The 19,828-nt window shown below is 37.5% G+C and overlaps 1 protein-coding gene and 2 pseudogenes across 1 annotated transcript; all 3 read right to left on the bottom strand.

The window, feature by feature from the left end:
- Nucleotides 1-3,994: 3,994 nt before the first annotated feature.
- Nucleotides 3,995-5,651, bottom strand: LOC127433574 (trace amine-associated receptor 13c-like; annotated as a pseudogene).
- Nucleotides 5,652-8,359: 2,708 nt separating this feature from the next.
- On the bottom strand, nucleotides 8,360-9,424 carry LOC127433427 (trace amine-associated receptor 13c-like). Its single transcript, XM_051685335.1, has one exon. The coding sequence runs from the start codon at nucleotides 9,422-9,424 to the stop codon at nucleotides 8,360-8,362; it is 1,065 nt and encodes a 354-aa protein (XP_051541295.1).
- An 8,991-nt stretch (nucleotides 9,425-18,415) lies between these two features.
- On the bottom strand, nucleotides 18,416-19,480 carry LOC127433426 (trace amine-associated receptor 13c-like; annotated as a pseudogene).
- Nucleotides 19,481-19,828: the final 348 nt, after the last annotated feature.

The raw sequence follows: 19,828 nt of genomic DNA on the forward strand, positions 1-19,828 counted from the left end.
GTGGCATCGATGTCAAAGGCAGAGTTTAGTTGAGTCAGTTCAGATGTTTCAGCACCAAGATACTCATTCACAATTTTTTTATATCTAGCTACAAGCTTACCTTAACAGAACAACGGAGAATGATGAATTGTCAGTACTGGTCAGTAGACGAAATCAAGGCTCTTCTGAATATTTGTACTGATGAAAATGTGCAACGTCACATCAACCTTTTCTGCCGAACAGTGTAAATGTTTTTTTAAAAATTAGTTTTAGTCATAGTTTTAGTCTTTTGAGAAAAAAAAAAAATGTCCTTTAAAATTTGTCAATATTTCATCATGTCATTTTCATTAATTTTAGTCAGTTTTACTCTGACTAAAATTACATATTTAGTCAACGAAAATATATTTTAGTTGATGATAATGTGCAAAATGACACACACACACACACACACACACACACACACACACACACACACACACAAAACGTGTCAGATTGTAAGACCAAACTTTAATCAAATTTTCAAACTTTTAGGAAAAATGTATAAACATTTTCTTAATTTAAACATGTACCAAGGTAATTAACCCATTTTAAAGCATTTCATTTTGCCTGTGTTTGGCACATTCAACTCACACAACTCAAGCAACATACTGGATTATTAAATTAGATGAATCCATATCTAATAGCTTCTTTTATAAACAGATATTTAGCTAGATTCTATGCTATATTTCACTTATACTATTGTTTATATCTTGCACTGTTAATGTCTTGCAGTAATATTATTTTTCTTGTCATATTTTCATCATCAGTATGCTTTAATAAAATTGTTTAATTATCATCATGATGCGTCTTGTTGCGAATGTTGACGAAATCTTTCTCACACACACACACACACACACACAAACCCTCAATAGTGATTTCGTTGACGAGATTAACACTGCTGCCGAATAAAGACGTGATTATGTATATTGTTGCCAAACTTGCCAAGTTGTGTATCTAGAGCACAACGGTACAGGTTTGGGAAAAATAAAAACATTGCAGACACAGTACAAATCCATGTTTATTTCAAGGGCTAGCTAATCTCCTCTCCAGAGTCTGATACCTCAGCTTGTTTGTTTGTGAAATGGGCGGAGTGTGTGACGTTGGCACCAGAGCGGTGTATTAAGGGTGGGTTTTATGGCAATGCTGTGGGGCTATTGGCCCGATGGTGGGAACGTGGCTCGAGGTCCAAGGCTATTGGCCCCGGCTGGCCGGCTGATCGTCCTGGCTCGCACTGGCCCGATAAAGTGGAAACAGGCCCGGTTCCAGATCAAAATTACTGAGGGTTCTTCTAAAAATAGTGGGGGTGCTCTGTATAAAGTGTATTGTAATTACACATTTTTAAAATATATAAAATAATGTTTAAATGCTACTAAAATGATATAAATAACAGTTTTTTATGTACAAAACATTTATTGCTTAGTTTTTTCAAATGATCTGTCGCTGAAAATGACAGCAAAATTCTTCGCGTGCAGATTAGGACATGCTGATTTGCACAATCATACACATTTATAAGTTTTGATGCAGCAATTGTGTGTTCACAAACTGCAGGGATTTTTGTGTGTTTGATGGGATTCAAGGAAATCTGCTTGCCAATTTACAGTATTAGACTTACATATTCAACTGAGCAGAGGTGTGCACTTGTTTTGGTACAGGGGTCACATCAGCCATTAAGTAGAACATGTAAGAGAGAAGATACACATTTCTGCATAGTTGTATCTATTAATCCCAGAAGTAGTAGTGCACTCATGCACTCAATGAATGATGCACAATTTTCTGAAGTGTATTCTGATGGGACCATTCTGCGATTGCTTGAAGTTTTGCTGCTACATTTCTACCACATGTTAGTAAAACTGAATTCAATTTAACACACTGCATTAGGAGTCTGGTTTAATTGTAAAATAAAATATTCTGAAATTATAAATTCTAAAGGCTTATTTTAATGTTTGCCGCAATGTGGACACTTTTGTTTTATTCTCAGAACATTATCAACCTGTTTACATGCTCATGGGTCATGATGTGGGTCTTGTCAATGTTTGGCACCCCATTCAGCACACCACTGAATAAAACAGGCTGCGTGACACTGATAAATGATTACTGCCTGAGTAACATTCACATACATGTGTGAGGGACTTCATCATTTTACAAATAACACAAAGAACAAACATTTTCCTCTCTCACTTGGTTTTGCTCGCGTGTCCCCTCCGTGTGCGAATGACGCGAAGATCTATTGGAATTTTACTAAAGTTCATCACTGAAAAGGTTTGCTCGCAGACTTGGCACTAAACAGCACACGCAGCCTCATGAATGGACACGGAGTGGCTACATCACACTTTTGAATATTGCACTATTGAGCACTTTAAGGTTTTTTTTCGAAGAGGAGAAAGCGCGCGCACTCGCATGCATGGTTGCCAGATTGCATAAATTAAGTATGACATAAGGCAAAATATTTCCTATTTGTGCAAATATAAATCTCTGATTAGGGTGTTGCATCTATTATCTGACAACCCTGAGCATATTAAAAGCTTGTGGATGTGCGAAAGGTCCCAAAGCCAGATGAATGTAAGATCTAATAAAAAACGTTCATGATAAATCAACCCGCGGGCAGTAGTTTGCCCTGGTCTGCAATTGAGGGTGCTCTAAGGTTTGTTTGATGGTGCTTAGCACCCTCAAGCACCCCCGTAGAACCGGGCCTGAGTGGAAAAGCGGTTACTGATCCTTAAACCACAATGACCGTGACCTCACTGATGCTCTTGTGTCTGAAAAATGTAACATTTTAGAAATATGTCCTGGGTCAAAGACATGGTTAGAGCTGTCATTTTTCCTTATTCAAAATAATTAATAGAACAAATATATGTCATTTGGTATTTTGATGTAAAAACAAAGGTTTAAACTGCCTCTCACTGGGTCACATAGGATTTAGTTTATTTGTTAAATTAATGTTTTGTTTGTGTTGTCAGATAAGAATGAATCATCTGAGAAATCAAATACAGTAAAAACTCTGAATCCTAATTATAGTCATTCTGATTTATTATTTAGTAATGTACACATGAGGGTCCTGTTAACACCTGTGCTGAATACAGTACAAAGATGATCCTCCACTGAGCCACTCATTAAAGGTGTGAAACAAACAAACACACACACCAGACTGATGCAATAGCTGCTGATCTTAACTCAGGGGTCAATAACATACTGTTATTTGATTCCTCTTTATAAACAAACAGTTGAATCCTTTATCTGTCCACTAAACTAATCCAAAGGTCTGAATGAATTGTTACAATCTTATAAAAATGAAAAAAATCTGTGAGCTTCTGAAGCTGTTCAATTCTGTTCTATGGGTTGTATTGTTTAGTATCTTTGTTCAGCTGACGAAACATTAAAAATATGTCACGCCAAAAGAGATCTTGTTGACATAAACTTCCAGAAACATGGGTTTTGATAATTAGATGTGATCTTAATTATTTTTTAGATAGTACTACCCATTGAACTGACTGTACATCTATACCTAACAGCCTAATTTTCAATTGAAGAAAATGAAGTATTGTGTCCACCTTGACTAAAGTCTGTTGTCTGCATGGATTAACATGATACTTTTTTCATCATCTGATTAAGAATTCTTGGCGATTTAAAAATCAATTATTGGAAATGAAAATTGCAGTGTTAAAACAGATCCAGTCAAAGCAGAGATAACAATGGCAATTTCTGTCTTTCTAATTTCTCGATGTTTGTCCTTTAGTGCACAGTGTTGAAACTGTGCTAGTTCTTTATCATGTACAATATATTGTTTAACTATCATCTTTAATTTAGAAACAGCACAAACTAGATAAATTGGGAATTACATGTTTGCAAAAAACAAAAATCGCTTGTGTTTGTGCTTTACACTTGAGAAATCAAATCATACTGAAATACGAATCATGAATGATGATCTATACAAATACTGACCAAGGAGGACGCTGGTTGGAGTTAAAATGTGTTTAATTTACTTTTTAAACCAGGGGTAAAATAAGAGGATTCAGACCTGAATTTATATACATAACCCATGTTAAAATGTTTATAGTTGCTGGAGACATTACTGTCTCTGTAAGAAAAAAAAAATGTACATTGGTAACCAGCAAAGCATATGAATTGTCACAATGATTCCAAATGCCTGAGCAGCCTTGTTCTCAGATTTCCTCCTCACAGAAACTTCTGTTACACAATTTCCAGGCTTCACCAGAGAGTTAATAACTTGCACGTGCTCTTGTACTACAATAAATATCCTCAAATATAAAGTTATGATTGAAGTACAAGGAAACAGGAAGGACATGTATATGTCAATAACTCTCCAGGTAGACTAATCATGAAGCTGCAGTCTTCATAACATACGTCAGTTCTGTTTGAAGTGTCAAAATTTTCACTGCTGCTCACAAAAGCAGTGTTGTATGCTGAAGAGCAAAACATGCAGAAACAGATGCTCATTAATATTTTAGTTTTGGTTATTTTCTGTGGGTGCTGCAAAGGGAGACACACGGCCACATAACGATCAACAGTAATTAAAACTAAATTTCTAAGAGATGTTGAGGCAATCAGTCCGAGGGTAATTTTTAACAGTCTACAGGCAGTATGTCCAAAGTACCAACACATCTAAATCAGCTTGATGGCCTGAAATGGCATGGCAAGAAGTCCAATAAGCAGGTCAGTCACAGCCAGAGAGAGAATGAGAATGTTTTCACTTTAAAGCTTCTCACATTTTCACAGAAGCTTCTGTTACACATGTTCAACCTTTTAACTTGGTGTTGTACAACATAAAATATCATCAAATATAAAGTTATGATTACAGTACAAGGAAACAGGAAGGACAGGAAGATGTCAATAACTCTCCAGGTAAAACTAATCAATAAAGTGCATTCTCCATGAAACACATCTGTTCTGTTTGAAAAGTCAAAACACCTATTGCTGCTCACAATGGCAGTGTTTTAAGCTGAAAAGCAAAACCAGCAGAGACAGAGGCTCGTTAAGGTTTTAGCTTTGGTTATTTACTGTAGGTACTACAAAGGAAAACACACAGCCACATAAAAAAGTACTAAGAGATGCTGATAAAAGCAATCCAAGGGTAATTTGTAACAGTCCACAGCAAGAGTCGCAAAAGTACATCACGTCTCAATCAATTTGATGACCTTGAAGGGCATGACAATAAATGGGTCGGCAAAAGCTTGCAATGATATGTGTAACTGATCATGAGTCTACTACAACTCTGTTAATATGTATATCTGTATGTTTGTGTGTATTAAATTTGATTTGCCAGATTGTGCTATGCGAACACATAAAAATAAACAATGTGTAATATCCGCAATAATGGCTTCGTCATTACTGTCTTTGTCAGGACCGGAGATTTGGGAATGACCTTTGAAATTTTTCCAGTACACTGTCATTCCCAAGGCTGTCACAAGTCAATCGCAAGCCAGGAAGAGTTCCAGGTACTTGACTTCCTTGTTTCTCAAGTTCCTCATGCCGTTCTCTTTCCATGTGGGAAAGTGAGAGATAAAACTATGATGAGCACAGTTTGAGTCAGAACAGATCGTCAGTTGCTCAACAGTCAACTTTGCGGCTTGCTGGAGCGTGATGAGCACTGCTACAATCTCGGCGTACTGGATCATCTTGTTGCCCAGTCAGTAGTTGTTTGGTTCGTTGACGTTGCGGTTGAACCAAACAATACCGGCTCCTGCCCAAGTCTGACTTTTGTGGTGGAATGAACAACCATCCACATAGACTCTTGTGAGGTCTGCACAGGTATTCTCATCATAGTAACGATGATTTGACAGGAGCAGCAGAGTGGTGATAAGTAAGGATTCTGGGCTCGGTTGCCCTTCACAGTCACAATGTTGGCATTCAGCCAGGCCCTGGCCCAAGGCCATTTTATGATTCTGGGTGTACTTTACCTCAATGTCATAGCCTTGCAGTGCCATCATCCAAGTGGCAATGTGACTGTTGGATACCAACCCCTCCCTCAGCCATTGGCTGTTCAGGAAGGTGACAGGTTGGTGACAAGTCTCAACGACTGTCTTCTGACCCCCAATGTAGCTACGGAAGTGTTCCACAGCCCAGGAGGGCCTTCTCGCAGTCAGAGAACTTAATCTCAACAACACTAAGAGGTCGGCTCTTGTAGGCGACTACACGTTTGTCTGTGTTTTGTTTCTCTGTCAGGGTGGCACTGAGACAGTGGGATGAGAAGCTTGCCTCGAGGTGGAACTCTTTATCCTTGTCTGGGTAGGCCAGACAGGGTGCAGAGCTGAGCTTGTCTTTCATCTGGAGGAAAGACTGTTCCTGGGGCTCTCCCCACTCGAATGTTTTATCTTTACGGAGTAATTCCGTGAGGGCTCTGGCTACCTCCGCATAGTCCTCGTGGATGGCTTGAACTCTCCCAGCTTGGGGATCGATGCCATCTGCACTCACTGTTAGACCCACATACTCAACCTTGGTATGGCACCACTGGCCCATGGCTAGTGCAAGCTTGGCTCCAGTGATGGAGAGTCGGTTAAGTACATGTTGGATCTCGGTCAAGTGTTCATCAATGGTCTGGTTCCTCAAGAGGATGTCATCCATGTAGATGAGTTTACTGCGGGTAGCGATGTCACTCATGGCCTTATGGAGGAAGATACTGAACTCAGCTGGGGAGTTCAAATATCCGAATGGACAATGGTTCCATGTGTTTTGGCAGTTACCAAAAGAGAAAGCCAGCTTGTACTGGAACTCTTAATTTTCCCACCTCCTACTTGTAAATACAGACTGGAACAGCACTTGAACTCAGATATCTGACTTGTGGAGTCATGGTAGAAATTTCAACTCTGGTATTTCCACCTCTGCACATCTTTGAAATTGCCGTGTTCCAGACAAAGTTGGCGATGGATATAACCAAGTTTAAATTTCCCACTGCCTACCTCAATGCATTTCAGTCAATAGCACGTATTACGAACCCACCACACAATGGCGCCATGAATCAACAAGAACGTTTTATGTTCTTATGCCAACTTTAGTTAAATTAGCCTCAAGCTGGAATTTATGTACATTTCAGACTGTCCCAAAATCAGGATATTATTAGTATGAAAGAGCCACATTATTCAGAACTTGTAACCTATCCTAATGTCAAATATAATGGCATGCAGTCTTCCAGATGCTAGCTTGTTGGATATCTAGAAGCTATTTAATGAGCAAATAAAGTGAAAACATAGGCATTGATTGATATACAAGCAATTCTTCTTAATATCCTCTTGTCTATTGCATGTTCATACATTTCGTGCAGTGAAAATACTTGAAAGGTTGTTTTTATGTTTCACATACGTACGCTCTGTACAATACTCATTTGTAGCCAGCCTGTTCAAATGGTAACAGATTTCAACTTTTTTCCAAGTTCTTTTGTGATATTTGAATGTTTGCAATATGAAAGTGAAGATATTGTAATGCTGAAAAGAAACTCTTTTATTTAGACAACTACTGCAGTCTTTCTCTCCTGGTAAACAGTAGCGCAAATTCAGATCACACTGCTTTGATGGCACGGCTCTGAGCACAGCCTAGTGTAATCACACTGGTTTAATCGCAGGTGCGAAAGGGTTGAGGCCTGTGCCTATTGCTATTATGTCTTTGTTTGTTTCAAGTAGTTTTTGAAACTTAATATAGGTCTAAAAACCAGTAGCCATGTAGATAATCTAAATGAATGATCTACTTATTTAGGATCCTCTAAGGCCAACCAGGACAATATTCAAAAGCCCCCACCTTTCCTCAAAAAATGGTAACTAACAATAACTATGAAGGGTCTTCAGTGAATGTAGAGAGCTTCACTGATTGTCTGTGCACAAGTCAAATGTGTGAGAATCACCTAGAATCACCTGCTTTCATTTTTGCTTTTAAATATGCAATGCATTTGCAGTATAAAATAGTAAAGCACATTCTTTGTTATTTTTTATTTTTATTTTTTCTTTAAAAAAGTGAACTTTTGAAACAACTCAGCTATGTCTCAATTGCATCTAAATCAGGACAGCCATGCATGTTTAAAAATCACCTCTAAATAAACAAAGGCCATGACAGGATTATAAACCAAGCAGTCAGGTCAGAGGAAAGAGACACTAGTTTGATTGGTTTATTAATGCTGAGACAGCTTAAAAGTACTTATTTGCCTTCAGTAAATGCAAAATATCTTTTAAAATGCCACATTTTGTTGATGCAGTATTAGCTTATGTCAATTAATCAAGACATACAGCAGTATTCAAAGTGTTCACATCCAGTCTACAAACAAAGACGAATGAACTCAGATTCTGTACTTTATGAGTGTGTAAAAAACAAGACTTTAATAAATCAAACCCCACAAACATCATACAACATCTGTAAAAATGTTCAGCAGAGAGGATGATGGCTGACTTATTCTGAGAGTTAAGATGTGTTTAACTGACATTTTAAACCACCTGTAAAATAAAGCATAGATAAGAGGATTCAGACCTGAATTAACATACAAGGCCCATGTTAGAAAATTCATTATTGTGAAAGCATTTTCAGTATATGTTACAGACAAAATATAGTATGGGATCCAGCAAAGCAGATAAACTGTCACAATGATTCCTAATGTTAGAGCAGCCTTGCTCTCAGATTTCCTCCTCACTGAACTTTCCATTACACTTTTACCAAATTTCACCAGAGAGTTTATAACTTTCACTTGCTTATGCACAACATAAAATATCCTCAAATATAATGTTATGATCCCAATACATGGAAACACGAAGGACAAGAACAGATCAGTGACCCTCCAGGCAAAATTAGCCACTATGAAGCACTGTCCATAACATACATCTGTTTTGTTCGATATGTCAACATATCCATTACTTATCAGTCCGGTAATGTTATATGTTAAGGAGCAAAACCAGCAAAGACAGATGATAAGTATGGTTTTAGTCATGGTTATTTTCTGTGGGTACAGTAAAGGGTAACACACAGCAATAAAACGATCAACAGCAATAAAAATTAAATTACTAAGTGATGCAGAGAAAAGCAGTGCGATGGTTAATATAAAAATTCCACAGAAATTGTGTCCAAAGTACCAGCATGTCTCAATTAATTTGATGCCCTCCACAGGTATCACAATAATTCCAACAAGCAGGTCGTTCACAGCCAGAGAGAGGATGAGCAGGTTGGTTGGAGTATGGAGCTTCTTGAAGTGAGAGATGGAGATGATCACCAGCAGGTTCAAAAACACAGTCCATGCTGACAGCAATGATACAAACACATACATGATATTATATTCATATTTAGAGCGTTTTCCCTTGATACATGATGAGTTAATGGCAGGAAAGCAGTACTGAGTCTCATGATCCTCTGTCTCATAGGCCATCAGTAAGTCTCCTTCTGTTAGGGGTTTATTTTGCTCTCCTTCTTGTCCTTTCATTTACAGTGTCTTGATCAGACTGCCAAACCCATCTACCACCCACTCTGATGCAACATAATGACATAATTAGGTAAAGTTTATTAAGACAAACTTTGAGGCTTGACAAAGCCTTGTCTGAAAGTTTGAACTAGTTTTAAAAGTTTGAAGTTGGATAGTTAAACAAACATTACAGTTAGACAAACAGCCACCTGTTTAGTCAGATAAACCGTCAGATAGATAGATAGATAGATAGACTGAGTAGAGAGTAGCTTAAAGGGGGTCATACACCGGACGCATCTGGCAGAGGACATAGCGCATTCTAAAATTCCAAACAATTGTTGGCCAGTTTGAACATTTCGTCAAGTCTATGGGATTTTTCCATTTTTTTAATCGTACATTGTACGAAAACCGTAAAATCGGTCCATTAGAAAAGACATAGCACACTAAGTCAGAACAGTTTGAATGTCTATACCAAGTTTGGTGGATGTAGCTTCAAAGATCTAGGAGGAGTTAGTGTTTGGTCTTGGTTTAGGGATTGTGAAAAAACCCTAAACCAAGTTTATAAAATAACAGCATGTTGGCTTTGTCGAGCCAACATAATTACTTTCTTTTAGTAGTTCAAACTGATTTATTTATTTTTTCTCTTCAAGACATGTCCACAGAACATTTACTATTGTTCTTTTCAAGAAAGGCACTTCACCGGGGAAGTGTGCCTTTAACTTGCCAGCCATTTGAATCAAGGAAATAAATTCCACCAGCACCTGATTGTGACATTAAATTGAGTTTTTATTTTCTACTGGGCTTCTAAAATGATTATTTTTTTTCAGTCACCTGTAAGAGTTAATTAACTGAACCAAGACTGTTGCCACACAACTCGTGTGAACTTTTTATGAGAGGCTCTTTATTATAATAAAATATTTTCAATTTTTATTTTCTTATTCATTCTGCTATTTAGTACTTTACATATTTTACTTACCTGTTAGCACTGCCTCTTTTGCACTGTTGTTTGCACCTTTTAAAGGTTTTAATGTTTGCATTATGCACTAAAAAATATGTTTTTGAACTGTGTAATGTTTGTTATGTGTACATACTATCTATCCTATTTATTACAGCGTTGATTTTATAGCTAGTTGAAATCAGTGTTAGAAAACTACACAGTTACACAATTGTTTCAAGAGGCATTGTGTTGGAAGCACAAGTATAATCATGCTAAGCGATGAAAAGGGGACAAACAATAAAGAAAATAAAAACATGAGCATGGATGTGATTTTCCGAAGACTGAGTCCACTTGTGAAAATGTTTCTATTTTAATCATTTATTTTTCATTACAAATTATATTATCAGCATGTATTTTGAGTGAATTTTTTTTTTTTACAAAACCCGATGATATAATATATAATCATGATCCTGCATGTGAATTTTCACAGGGCATCTTGTGAAAGTGCTTTTTATATTTTGCCATACATTTTTCAAAATCACGCAGAGGGGTAATCACTAGCACGCAAGCAACATTGAGAGAGGAGCAGGCTATTTTACTTATAAGAAGTTTTTCACAACTGCATTCCGATCTACATCTTGATGTAATCCTTCCTCATGATCACGCAGCATGTTTTCGTCAGCTGAATGCGAGACTAAACAATATTAAAGTGTAACGAGACTCGTGCTGTGCATTCAAGCCATTCGCGCATCAACAGCCATTCAACTATTTAGCCCTTTTCGGTGAATCGCACCTGCAAAATCCTAAAACTTGATTTCCAGGTTTAATGTATATTTTGAATAGACTCAGATTTTTGAAGCCCACGATGTGGATTAATGTTTTCTCTTTTAATTGTTTAATGTAATTTTGAGTGTGACCATGGTTTAAGGAGGGTGTACCCACTGGCGATTTTAGGGGGTGGCCTGTGGTGGCCTGGGCCACCCCTGAAATCTCATTGGCCACCCTGTGGCCACCCCAGAACTGATTGGTAGTTCATCATGATCATCAACACAAGAATGAAGAACCAATAGAAAAACCTGTCAATCAAAGATGACATCTCAGGTCATTTGTTGATTTAGAGCCACACTGACCCAGGGTCAGCTTTATATTTCTGACCATTATAGTAGTGGTGGGACTGAAGCTGTGTGAGCTGCTCTTTGATCAGTGGGGGGAGGGGCAGGCCGCAGGTGGCCAGGCAGGTGCCGCAGGTCGCGGGCGCCAGGTCTGGAGTATAATGGTCGGTCAGAAGCACGAAGCTGACACGAGCTAGCGTCTACCTCCAACTTCCAAAGAAAGCTGTTATTTGAGAGGTATGTTCATCTAATCTAACGTTTAATTTATCCCGAATTTCCATGTGAATGTGAAAACATTTTTTCATTGTTACAGTAGCTAGGTTAAAGAGTAAGCTAGACCCTACACCACATTCAGCATGTTATCTTTATATTGACATGAAATATGAAATGCCATGTTTTCTGATTTAATGACGGAGGTGTGTAAAGCGTTTTACAGATGTATATGTTCAATAGCTAAAGTTATATATATATGGCTAACCTGTGTGTGAAATGGAAGGGTTTGTGCTGTGACTGTACTTTGAATCTTTACATGAGTTATTTATGAGCTCTTTATGTGTATTATTGGTCAGTCAGACCAATAAAATCTTCAAAGTTTTTATACCTTATTTGACATTTTAAATATGCAGAGGCAGGGCAAATTGCACTTAAATGCTGCAAATGATTTGACTAACTATTTTATTTGGTAATATTCAAAGTAATTGAAGCTATCAGAACATGTGGAAAATAAACCTGAGTAGACACTGTAAATGTTTTTTACTGTATTCAGAGCTCAATCTGCAATTTTGGGGTTTCCAGACAGACACCTATAAGCCCTCGTAGCCAATTTCACACACTGATTTGTACCCAATTTAACAATATTTCTGCTGGACAGTGCAGTTATAGCTAATAAATGAATGAATAATTGATTGAATGATTGATTGAATTGTGCCTCAATCAGTTATCACCTGTACTTGTATCTTTTTATGATTATACACTATACCTGATGTTATACGCAGATTAATTCTCTACAATGAGAATAGCTCTTAAAAATGTGTAACTGACTTTTCCTAAACAATTAATGATTTAAAAATGGATGTTGTGTTAAAATAACCAGAGATTCCCAGAAACTGTAATAGGCTGAAATAGAACAGGAATAGAAAACTGTCAAATGTCAAAACAACAGTCTGATATTGAATACAAACAATTCAGTGAATGCTAACATGAGTTTAAGAATTCATTTATTCTACATGTGTAGATGTTGAAGCAAAGCAATGCGATATTTACACATTTTGATCATGTGCCATTCATAAAGATTCTCCCGGTATCGCCACCCCTCACTAGGTCTGTGCCCCATCTTGGCCACCCCAGTAAAAATGTCCTGGATATGCCACTGCCCATTCAGTGCATGAAAACACAATGTGTGATCATAAGGAAGGATTACAAGATGTAGATTGGAATGCAGGTGCGGAATTTATAAAAATAAAATAGTCTACTCCTCTCTCGCCATTGCTGGCGTGCCAGTGATTACTCCTCCGCATGCCAATGCTGGCACACGTGCCACAGGTTGCTGACCCCTGATCTAAGCTGTCTCCTCTTCCTGCTCTTGCTCTCGTCGATCTTCTCCAGGTCAAGTTTTGCAAAACAAAACAGAACAATAAAAAAATACAAATTAAATAAAAATTAAAATTAAAAAATGAAATCTTTCACAGAATTGTTTATTGTTTTGTTATGTTTATAACCTTTTCATGAGCAGGGTCTAAATTTTCCTGCAGTGCCCCCTGGAGTGAGTTATTTTTTCCACATGACACTACACAGCTGGTAGAGGTGTGTCAGGGTTTTTATTGTCTTTTTTTATTGTTTTTAATGTTTTTATTGTCTTTGTGGCTGAGCTCTGACATTCATGTTTAGTGTCTTGTCTAGTCTGTGTCTTGTGTGAGAATGCATGGCTTGCCTTATTGGCATTGTCATGCGTTCTCATGTCTTGTCTGTTACTGGTGTGAGTGCATTGCTCTTTTTGTCATCTTGGCCGTATGCACTCGCGCCAGTGGTTTGTGTCTGTCTCTCGCAGGGTTGGGGAGTAACGAAATACATGTAACGGGATTACATATTTAAAATACAAAATATAAGTAACTGTATTCCACTACAGTTACAATTTAAATCATTGGTATTTAGAATACAGTTACATTAAAAAAGTATTTTGATTATTGAAGAGATTACTTTGCATTTTAATTTCATTGTTTAATTTAATATTTAGTCCTTTCAGATGGAAAACATTTATACATATAAATGATGCGATCCAAAGTGCATTTGAACAGTAGTGAAACATTTTCTTATGATGTGTTACATTCATTTGAGCAGACAGAGAAGTAAGTTTGAAGTAAGTTTGGAGCAGAAGAAATAGAAATAAACCTTGTTTAAATTGTCAGCTTTTTGCTAAGCTAAAATGCTATTTCAAGCCTTTTTACATGCACGTGTTACCAGGCACGATCATATTTTTTTATCAAGAAAATTCACGTTGGATCATAATTTCTTTTTTCTAGTAAGACCTTTGATATTAGGGCAAAAATCATATTCTTGATAATTTTTGTATTGTTTTCCTGTAAAAATATCTAAAAATCCTTAAAGCAAGATCAGTCTGATTGATCTTGTTTTAGAAACAACACTGCATAAGATATTTAGGTTTTTCAGAGAATGTATTTTTAACATGTGTATTTTGTTTTACTGTACTGACAGAGTTTTTATAGTCAAAACAAGTGAAAAATCTACCAGTGCTGAAGAAGTAATCCAAAGTATTTAGAATACGTTACTGACCTTGAGTAATCTAACGAAATATGTTACAAATTACATTTTACAGCATGTATTCTGTAATCTGTCGTGGAATACATTACAAAAGTGACCCTCCCAATCCCGGTCTCTTGCATCCTCGTGCACGCTTCGCGTTGCGCCCACTTTGCGCTACGTGTCCAGGTCACGATCTGTCTTCACGTTGTGCTGAGGTTTCGTCACTTCGGTCTGAGATGTCTGGTTTATTTGTGGCCGAACTCTTGCACATGGGTCTCGTCTCTTTTGTCGCCTGTTGCGTGCATCATGTGGCTGATTTGCGATGCGCAATCAGGTTTTGTCTGCTCCAGCCCAGCTCGTCTTTATTTAGTCGCCCTGGACTGTGCTTTTCTCCCCTTTTGGAGGTTTTGTTTTTCTGTTTCCTTTTATGTTGTAACTTTAGTTTGTTTAATAAACACCCATCATTCTGTATTTTTGAGTCCTGCCCTTTCTTCCTAGGTTCACGCGGAACGCGAACCTTGACAAGGAGGACAGAGTGTAGTGGAGTAGTTTTTCATTTATTTAATTTAATTTTTTAAATTTCTTGTCATAAAAAAAATAATAAAATACTGTATATAATATAGTAAACATGTGAACAAATAGGTTATGTCTGCTGTATTGTATTTCTTTTATTTATTTCATTTTTATAGCTGTAAAAAACAAATAATATCAGCAGTCTGGTTTGCCTATATTCACTGTTTGACTTCTCAGACATTGTGTGTGTGTGTTTGTGTGTGACAAGCGCTAATGTAAACAGACTTGGCTGCGTGCATCGGATAATTATGCTCAACCAGCATGTTTTCACTGTGAGTATACAAGTTTTAAACTGTTATCGTGGTGTTTTTGTGATAGTTTGGCTGTCTATTTCAGAAAACAAACATATTATATGAAAAGACTGTTTGAGTTGCTGATTGTGTGAATGAAAACCGCATCTGCACCTAATAAGTAGATGTGGCTGCGTGCATGGGAAGATCACGTTTAGATTTGATGGCTGTGCATATACAAGCTGTGAACTGTTATCATGTTATTTTGGTGACAGCTAGGCTGTTTGTTACATAAAATAATCATATTATGTGCTTGAAAAGACTCTTTGAGTAACTATTTGTTTGATGAATGACAACCGCTACTAATGTAAACAAATGGCAGCACGCATCGGAGGAATATCGCATTTGATGTATTGACTGTGCGTATAAGAGCTGTAAACTTTTTATCGTGGTACTTTGGTGAAGAGTTGGATGTATGTACATAAAATAAACTTATTCCGTGGTTTAAAAGACTGTATGAGTAACTGTTTGAGCAAATATAAATTACAGACATTTGACCAGCGCATCCTGTGTCGGCGCAAAAGCCGATTTGAATCTAGAAGCTTGTAACATAACTGGCTGTTGCAGAAACACGTGTGACGCTACTGTCTGGGGCCCAGTTAGTAACCGTCACATATGTGTGATGGCACGTAAGTGTCTAGATAGAAGGTAACCGTCCGGCAGCCAAAGACTCACAAGAGTCTCATTCTTTTGTTACTTATGTTAGGGTTAGGGTTAGATTTAGGGGTAGGGTTACGGTTAGGTTTAGGGGTAAGGGTAGATTTAGGGTTTCTGTGGGACTTCTGTTAGACAAAAAAAAACATGTTGTGAATGCGGCATGCGATTCTCGCAAGATTTTCGGCAATTGAAATGCCGAGCATGCTCTTAAGTACACCACATGTCTAAATATATGGCCAGTTAAATATGCTCTTCTCCAACATTTGATTACAACTTGATGAATCATTCCTGCCATGATCACTAAAAAATGTGTACAAACATCTTTGTTTTAAGTAAAATTCCATTTACTCCTTGCTTTCTGTGGGTGGCAACACTGCAATGTTTATTGCACCAGGAAAACTGCAGCTTGGTGAATTAAGCACAATCTAAGGTACAGTGAGCCTTGGATCTGTGCTGAAAAGACTGACAATTACTTAATTTAAATACTCACAGCGCAGCTGTATTTTAGTGCTCATTGTGCCTGGTTAAACTGGATAGTTAGTGAATAAGACGCAGGTTATCAGGTTAAAAAAAAAAAAAAAAAAAAACACGCGTAAAAGTGCCCCAACTGTTACGTGAAGTTGCCCATTTGTTTCTAATTCCTGGGTAATTCTGCAAACTCTGTGTCTTTTGTGTCCTTTGTTAACATATGTGTAAACAATGACTTAGAGTTTATAACTTTTATGACAAGTTATTATAGGCAATATTGTTGTTACACCAGCAAAAATCCAGTAACATTATTTTATTTTGAAGTGTTTGTTTTTCATTATCTTTCTTTATGAGGATGCCTTCTGGCCTGTCCCCAGCCCTGTTTTCCCAACTTGTCATTAGGTATTAGCAAAAATGCACATCTTGATTGAATATATATATATATATATATATACACTATATTGCCAAAAGTATTCGCTCATCTGCCTTTAGACGCATATGAACTTAAGTGACATCCCATTCTTAATCCATAGGGTTTAATATGACGTCGGCCCACCCTTTGCAGCTATAACAGCTTCAACTCTTCTGGGAAGGCTTTCCACAAGGTTTAGGAGTGTGTTTATGGGAATTTTTGACCATTCTTCCAGAAGCGCATTTGTGAGGTCAGACACTGATGTTGGACGAGAAGTCCTGGCTCGCAGTCTTTACTCTAATTCATCCCAAAGGTGCTCTATCGGGTTGAGGTCAGGACTCTGTGCAGGCCAGTCAAGTTCTTCCACACCAAACTCGCTCATCCATGTCTTTATGGACCTTGCTTTGTGCACTGGTGCGCAGTCATGTTGGAACAGGAAGGGGCCATCCCCAAACTGTTCCCACAAAGTTGGGAGCATGGAATTGTCCAAAATCTCTTGGTATGCTGAAGCATTCAGAGTTCCTTTCACTGGAACTAAGGGGCCAAGCCCAGCTCCTGAAAAACAACCCCACACCATAATCCCCCTCCACCAAACTTCACAGTTGGCACAATGCAGTCAGACAAGTACCGTTCTCCTGGCAACTGCCAAACCCAGACTCGTCCATCAGATTGCCAGATGGAGAAGCGTGATTCGTCACTCCAGAGAACGCGTCTCCACTGCTCTAGAGTCCAGTGGCGGCGTGCTTTACACCACTGCATCCGACGCTTTGCATTGCACTTGGTGATGTATGGCTTGGATGCAGCTGCTCGGCCATGGAAACCCATTCCATGAAGCTCTCTATGCACTGTTCTTGAGCTAATCTGAAGGCCACAGGAACTTTGGAGGTCAGTAGCGATTGACTCTGCAGAAAGTTGGCGACCTCTGCGCACTATGCGCCTCAGCATCCGCTGACCCCGCTCTGTCATTTTACGTGGCCTACCACTTCGTGGCTGAGTTGCTGTCATTCCCAATCGCTTCCACTTTGTTATAATACCGCTGACAGTTGACTGTGGAATATTTAGTAGCGAGGAAATTTCACGACTGGACTTGTTGCACAGGTGGCATCCTATTACAGTAACACGCTGGAATTCACTGAGCTCCTGAGAGCGGCCCATTCTTTCACAAATGTTTGTAGAAGCAGTCTGCATGCCTAGGTGCTTCATTTTATACACCTGTGGCCATGGAAGTGATTGGAACACCTGAATTCAATTATTTGGATGGGTGAGCGAATACTTTTGGCAATATAGTGTATATATATATATATATATATATATATATATATATATATATATATATATATATATATATATTAGTTCTTTATAAAATAGTTTTTTAAACAGTAGATATATACCAACATACATTTAAAAGAAATATTGAAATAAATGTATATATTTAAATAAATTGTAAATACATTTATTTACACTACAAGAAATTATTTGTCTGATAGAATGTTTAAAATCTTAAAGAAATTTACTTTAGAATCTAATCACCTTAAAAAAAAATAAAAATAAAAATAAAAATGGAAAAGGCCCAGATCTTCGTGGAATGGCACTACTGGTAACAGTATTACAGGTATACTAACTTTAATGAATAACCTCAAAAAATCTATAGGCCAGGGAAATAAGTAAAATAAATAAAAATAAAATAACACATGGTCAACAAATTAATACTATAGAACCATCACAATATGATAAGTATCAGAGTTTGTGGTTTATCTGATTGAAAAATGTTAAACTTAAATAAGTTTCAACATCATGCAAGTATCATGAATGATCTGTAAAAATATCTAGCAGAGAAGATGCTGGCTGAAATATTGTAAGAGTTAATATGTGTTTAATTGATATTTTAAACCAATGGTAAAATAAAGCATAGATAAGAGGATTCAGACTGGAGTTAATATACAAGGCCCATGATAGAATTGATATTGTAGTGGAAGAGATTATTGTGTGTTCTGTTACAGACAAGATATAGTATGGAATCCAGCAACACAGATACACTGTAACAATGCATCCTAATGTTAGAGCAGCCTTGCTCTCAGATTTCCTCCTTTCTGAACACTCTATGACATTTCTTCCACCCTTTACAAGAGAGTTTATCGCTTTCACTTGCCTATGAGCAACATAAAATATCCTCAAATATAAAGTGAAGATCACAATACAAGGAAATATAAAGGATACCGTCAAATCAGTGAAACTCCAAGCAGAACTGATCATGACAATACACTTGCCATAACACACTTTTCTGTGTAAGGTATCAAAATAACTGTTATTAAATACAATGGTAAAATTGTAAATTGAACAGCAAGACCAACAGAGACAGATGCTCATTAAAGTTTTAGTCATGGTTATTTTTTGTGGATACAGTAAAGGGTGACACACAGCCATATATCGATCAACAGCAATTAAAATTAAATTACTAAGAGATGCTGAGAGAAGCAACCCACTCGTTGTTATAAACAGTCCACAGTAAGTGTCTCCAAAAAACCAACACATCTCAATGAGTTTGATTCCCTCCACAGGTATCACAATAAGTCCAACAAGCAGGTCGGCCACAGCCAGAGAGAGAATGAGCAGGTTGGTTGGAGTGTGAAGCTTCTTGAAGTGAGAGATGGAGATGATCACCAGCAGGTTCAGAAACACAGTAAATGCTGACAACAAGGAAAAAAACATGTACATGAAATTGTATTCATGTTTGGAGCGTGTTCTCTTGATGCATGATGAGTTAATGGCAGGAAAGCAGTATTGAGTCTCACGATCCTCTGTTTTATATGCCATGAGTAAGTCTACTCCTGTGAGAAGTTTGTTCTGCTCTCATTCTTGTCCTTTCATTTATACAGTGTCTTGATCAGATTGGCCAACCCATCTACCATCCACTCTGATGCTGCATAATGACTAAATTATTTTCTTTTAATAGCTCCAACCTTGATGTGATTGAATATACTTGTTTTCTGTTAAATTTTTTGTTTATTTCTTTTTATTTCACCCCAGCATTTGGTATTGCAATGTAAAAAATACAAATGTAAGTATATTACAGTTGATGCTGACGATATGTAAGAGTTTATTTATGTCTAACTGCCTGAACTCTAAATGAGGCATACGTTACCTCAACGGTCCTCTCGTGAATTACAATCACGGCCAATCGTGTGTTTGATTACCGCAGTGGCCAATGGCATGTTT

Source organism: Myxocyprinus asiaticus, chromosome 43 (assembly GCF_019703515.2).
Source record: "Myxocyprinus asiaticus isolate MX2 ecotype Aquarium Trade chromosome 43, UBuf_Myxa_2, whole genome shotgun sequence".
Classification (NCBI taxonomy): domain Eukaryota; kingdom Metazoa; phylum Chordata; class Actinopteri; order Cypriniformes; family Catostomidae; genus Myxocyprinus; species Myxocyprinus asiaticus.

Coding starts and splice junctions, on each gene's coding strand:
- LOC127433427 (XM_051685335.1), bottom strand. CDS start 9,424: ATGAAAGGACAAGAAGGAGAGCAAAATAAACCCCTAACAGAAGGAGAC.